At 39.0% G+C, this 3,421-nt stretch overlaps 1 protein-coding gene across 1 annotated transcript in view; it reads right to left on the reverse strand.

The window, feature by feature from the left end:
• kndc1 (kinase non-catalytic C-lobe domain containing 1) overlaps positions 1–3,421 on the reverse strand; it is a 49,769-nt gene that overhangs the window by 23,232 nt on the left and 23,116 nt on the right. Inside the window, exons 13-15 of the mRNA XM_005735106.2 lie at positions 3,132–3,219; positions 2,703–2,895; positions 1,065–1,756 (exon numbers count right to left, since the gene is read on the reverse strand). Coding sequence (XP_005735163.2) covers positions 1,065–1,756; positions 2,703–2,895; positions 3,132–3,219 — 973 coding nt within the window. The remainder of the gene's footprint in view (positions 1–1,064; positions 1,757–2,702; positions 2,896–3,131; positions 3,220–3,421) is intronic.

The raw sequence follows: 3,421 nt of genomic DNA on the forward strand, positions 1-3,421 counted from the left end.
ACACAAACACAAAGTCACTGAGTCATGGCCGCAGGACCATGACAATTAGCTACTTCAATGTTTCTCCCTGCTGTGTAATCCTTACTTTTGCAATCTGTTTTGGATTGACTATACTATCCACGGATAAGGATGAGTCTCCAGACCTGGGTTCTGTAGAGAAATTGATCACAGTAGTCCAATTCATTGGAATTGTTTGTCTGCTTCAATGTTGTCTGCTGTATAGACAGCTTGCAAAGAGCTGAACTGAAGTTGCATTAGCAGCATAATGCACGTATAAATAAAGAGGATGTATGTTATATCACAAGACGGCTGATAGATTTGTTTCACTAACTCATCTACACAAGGCATTTTCTAAAGGGTATAGCAAAGGTGGCAGTTTGTCGTGAAACAACAATGGCAATCTCCACATTTTGACTTTTTTTTTTCTCTTTTTCTCTTTTTGACTTTAATTGCGAAATTTCGACATGGTGTTCTTATATTGTCTGTTCTTCTTCTTTCTTGTATATTGTTTTCTTTACTTTCACACCTTTGTGGTATTGCTTCCAAATTTCAGTGTGCAAGAAAATGTACATTGACAATAAAAAATTTCTAAGTTCTAAGTTCTATTCTCAAAACGATTAACAATATTTTTTTTCTTAATGTGGCCCTAATACTCAGTCATAACCAGACCCTGAACTTCAACAGGCAACAAACCGAAGAAAGAAACATAAAAGTAATGTAACGAGTAGTATAACGACTTTCCCTTGGGAGTAATTAAGTAACGTAGTGTGTTACTTTTAAGAAAAGTGTTCTGTGTAATATGTTCAAAACGTTAGGCTACTTTTTTGGAATAATGACCCCAACACTGATCGCAGCAAATAGGAGAAATACCTCTAAGATGCAAAAATACTAATACTACTTAGATATGGTCGTGACTCTCAAAGCGGAGCCAATGAGAACTCAACATGAATCGATAAGGAATCAAACCAAAAAGTAATATCAATTATGGAATCGGAATCCTTTAAATTCTTATGAAATCCAATGCCTACCCACAGATATAAATATAACTATCTGTAGATACATACCCATGGCAATGTCCTCATGCCCATTGTCCAAATATCCATCAAGGGAAAACTCCCCCTTCAACAGATCGATCACCTCCTTTAAGGCAGGGTGGACGTCTGGGGAGCTGGATGTTCGAGCAGACTGGTTCTCACCTTGTGTTCTTGGATTTGTTTGGACCTTGTATGCTCCAAGCACACTGTGCTCCATGCAGGAGTCGGAAATGACTGAGCTTCCACTAAAATGTGATGATGGTGGTTCATACTCCTGTGGTGCAGGCCTAACAGGCACATTAAGACAGTCAATAAACGAACCATCAGTGCTCTCTGTGATTAGCCCCTGCAAAGGCTGAGGGACCAAGGAGAGATTTATATCCAACCCGAGGACAGACTCGGGAGCCTTGACCTGCACAGGCACTAGAGAAAGATGCCCTGTTGTGGGGTTCTGCCGAAAGAGGTAATTATTGAAAATACCACAACCATTGAGGTTAGTGGATAATGGCAGAGAAACAGAGACTTCGAGATAAGATATATCAGGGAGAGCAGAAGGGGAGTCGACCAGCATCTTGCTGCTAGAAGTTGTAAAAGATGTAGTTTTCTCCTGAGTACGGAGATTGGGTTCAGTTTGTGGAGGAAGTTGGTACTCAGAGGGTGGAGTGAAATCGAGGCTGCTTTTCACAATTTGATCCCTGCCTTTGGTGAATCCATCCATAGTCCTGTAAAATAGACAGTCAATCAAATCATTTCTCATAGGTATTAGGTGCATAACATTTATTGTAAATGTTTTTTTTGTTTACTTTTTGATGGATCATAGCTACTTTACCAAACTGTCTCAGCATTCATGGAAAATATTTTCATTCACTGGCTTACCAAGATTTAGAGAAGTGAAATGTTACCATTTGTTGATATATTTTTATATATGTGCCTGTAAGACACTAATACCAACAGAAAATGTATATGTTTGTTTAATACATAGAGCAATGTGTTGACTGACTGCATGCTATTGCTGTCTTGTCACCATCTTATATTGCAACAATATTGCTTTACAGATGGCAACGGCCTGCAAGTGGTCACAGACCAGGTCCCCATCTTTAAAAAAACCCAAAAAAACAAAACAATTGAAAGACGACAAAACTGTAAATTCAACCATTTACATAGCTGCAATATTTTTATATTTCTAATCAACAGAGTGCCTCAGAAATTTTTCTGCTTTTATGTGATCCAAGCTCCCAAAACCAGAGCTGGTGTGTCAAGTGATCAACAAGTGACTTTTATTTTCATTGCCAGATCATTTACAAACATTCTTATGACCATGACAATGACAACAAGTAACTATACGTAATAAGAAGGTCAACGTGAAATTACAGCTTGTGGTTTTGACATTTTGGTTTATACTGTCAAAATGATTTGATCGCTTTAAAAAGTGTTTGCTAGTACGGCCCAATTTTAGGCCTTTATCTTTAAAGAGAACCACCCTAGCTGTTTTTCTTCTGATTTTAGCCTTTGTGCTAAGCTAGGCTAACCAGCCTCCCATCTAACGCTCAGAAAAAAAAGCACATTAGTGTATTTACAAAAATGGTTCTGAAACCTTTGTTTTACAAATAGATTGATCATTGTTGTTTAATATACTGTAAAGCCATAATATCACTTTTGTATTCCTACCCTTCAGTGTCATTTGAAAAATGCTGGTCCCCCCCCTCTAAACCTCCTTCACTGGTCAGGATGATGGGGGTGAAGTGTGTGGCGGTGGAAGTGAAGGCCTCTGGGAGCTGGAGTTCCTGATTGACTGGATAGCTGTGGGGAACAGGGCCAGGCACAGGAGCCAGTCGGCTCTCAGTGGCCATGGGGACAAAGCCTACACACAGTTACCACAGTGCCATTTACAATATCAGTGATATTGTCTCGTGCAATGTACAAAATACCATCAGCTTTAATTCTGATTCAAATTAATGAGACCAAATACATTTTTATTAGTTTGTTTCAGAGGGGGCTTCCCAATATTTCATACATTTAGGATATGTAAAATATTGTACATGTTAAAGTAAAATGTATTGCACGAGGGTCATCCCTACTTAAGTAAAGCTGCCCTACCACTGTTGTTTTCAGCAGACTCTTCACATGAATTTTGGCATGTTTCAGTGGTCGTCAGATCTTCTGCATCTGAGAATTTTAAGGTTGGCTGAAAAGAAAATACAATATGTTCATGACAACTAGAACTGACTATTCAGTGACGCAAAACACAACCGACACTGAGCACAAGAAGCTGACACTGACACTTTACTAATACACAGGTACAACAGCATTAATATATCTGTGGTGAAAAAAGCTCCTCCTTGAATCGCTACCTTATCGTGGTGGAGGGGTTTGTGTGTCCCAGGGAT

Source organism: Pundamilia nyererei, unplaced genomic scaffold, assembly GCF_000239375.1.
Source record: "Pundamilia nyererei isolate P.nyererei 1_Seehausen unplaced genomic scaffold, PunNye1.0 scaffold00062, whole genome shotgun sequence".
Lineage (NCBI taxonomy): Eukaryota > Metazoa > Chordata > Actinopteri > Cichliformes > Cichlidae > Pundamilia > Pundamilia nyererei.